The 1,719-nt window shown below is 34.4% G+C and overlaps 1 protein-coding gene across 1 annotated transcript; it reads right to left on the bottom strand.

The window, feature by feature from the left end:
• Positions 1-218: 218 nt before the first annotated feature.
• Positions 219-710, bottom strand: LOC113327951 (S-protein homolog 29-like). Its single transcript, XM_026575056.1, has one exon. It carries the CDS (start codon positions 708-710, stop codon positions 219-221), a length of 492 nt encoding a protein of 163 aa, XP_026430841.1.
• Between the last annotated feature and the right edge of the window lie 1,009 nt (positions 711-1,719).

The following is a 1,719-nucleotide window of genomic DNA, read 5'->3' as shown; positions in this document are numbered from 1 at the left end:
ATGAATTTTTCATTGGAGCACAAACTTGCGAATTATTAGCTTCGGTTTTCTACAACCTGAAATTTTATAATAGAGAAATTTTATTAATTATTATTAATAAGTATTATGATTCACATAGAACCAAATACATTAAGAAGCGCAAATACATAATGAAGAAATGGACAACTGAAATCTGAAGAATGCTGGGACCAAAACCATACACCGTTGTCAGTCTAGAATCATTCATCATAATTAAACATCTTTTTAGGAGGAAATTGCTTTGTAAGATAACCATCTCCATAATAGCCACCATCTTGACGAAAGCTCCATCTACAATCATGTTCGCAATTGTACATCCAATCTCTTCTTGCTTTGTAAGCAAAAAACTCCTTTTTGTGGTCCTTTTTTACATTAGGATCATACCAACTTAAATTGCATTTATATTTAGTTGTCTCCCAAAAATTAACCTTAAATTTCCATAAGAAAATTTGGTTGTAATATAGTGTATGCTCTCCAAAATCATCTTCACTTGATCTACAATGGATGTTCAAAGCTACTTTAGGATCTATATCATTTCTCACCGTGACAGTTTTTGTCTTCCAAACAGTCTCCATACCGTTACCATCTGACATTGCACATGATAAAGTAAGAAGAGCAAAGAAGATTAATGTAAGAAGAGCAAAGAAGACTGCAGCAGATCCTAAAACTAAAAATGATGACTTTGATGACATTGTGGTTGTAATTGGAAGCAGCCTTGAAATGAAAACTAGGTATAACGCTAATGGATGCTACTAGACAACTCATTGATGGTGTTTTATAGTGTCTTTGTATCATTAGAGGCATGTACGTACTATCCATGTATATATGGCAACAGATTTCTTAATTGGAATCCCATTTATGTCAAATGCAATGAATTAGAGAATCTTCAATGTAGTATGGTATCTAAAACTAATTATGATTGACACGTCAGGAACATACATACTTAAAACGGATAATTTTTCCAAATTATAATAAATCAGTTGTTTGGAAAAAAAAAATTATTATATCAGTTTTGTTGCAATTTAATATTTTCTATATTTTCAATGTTTTTAATGTTTAATTTTATCTCTAATATAGTTGTAGTTCTAAAAAATTTCTTTAAGTAACTGTATCATGATATTGTGCCTCAAAGCTGCCAAAATTGCGTATACAATCCTAATTTATCTTGAGATATTGGTTCCCATACCAAAATTCCAATAATGCGGGATTACTTCATGCTATCCCGGGATTGCTTCGAGCTAAAATCTTCTTGCCGTGTGTCATACAAGAAGTCGTCGATGCATCCACAGCCACAGGGTTCACTTAACTTGATATATGATGGGCGTCCCAAATTGTTTTAGTTGGAAAATTTTTGAGGACCAACATTACCATCCATGGTTTCCTGCACGTAATGGAACCTATGGCTGGTTCTTAATATTCTGAAACAGATGCAGTAAGTAGCAAACAAAAGAAAAGCTTGGCACCAGACCCTTTCCCAGCATAATCATGCCCAACAAAAGAAAAGCACGGCACAGGGACTATTTTTATACCTAACCTTACCTGAAGTCGACCATCTATTTGGATTTAGATTTATATATCACCAAAAGTCGAGCAGTCGTGCGGTTGTGGATCCCGATTCCTAATTTCGTCGTTCTTGAATCTAGCCACGTTAAGGTGCGGTTTGTGCTGCTTGCTGTTGGCCCCTAATGGCCGATGTTTAAA

The sequence above is a fragment of the Papaver somniferum genome, unplaced genomic scaffold, assembly GCF_003573695.1.
Source record: "Papaver somniferum cultivar HN1 unplaced genomic scaffold, ASM357369v1 unplaced-scaffold_107, whole genome shotgun sequence".
Classification (NCBI taxonomy): Eukaryota; Viridiplantae; Streptophyta; class Magnoliopsida; order Ranunculales; family Papaveraceae; genus Papaver; species Papaver somniferum.
The sequence above is the reverse complement of the archived record's forward strand: the minus strand, read 5'-3'. Positions and strand labels throughout refer to the sequence as shown.

What these genes read in the sequence shown, in the direction of transcription:
- LOC113327951 (XM_026575056.1), bottom strand. Translation starts at nt 710, where the DNA reads ATGTCATCAAAGTCATCATTTTTAGTTTTAGGATCTGCTGCAGTCTTC.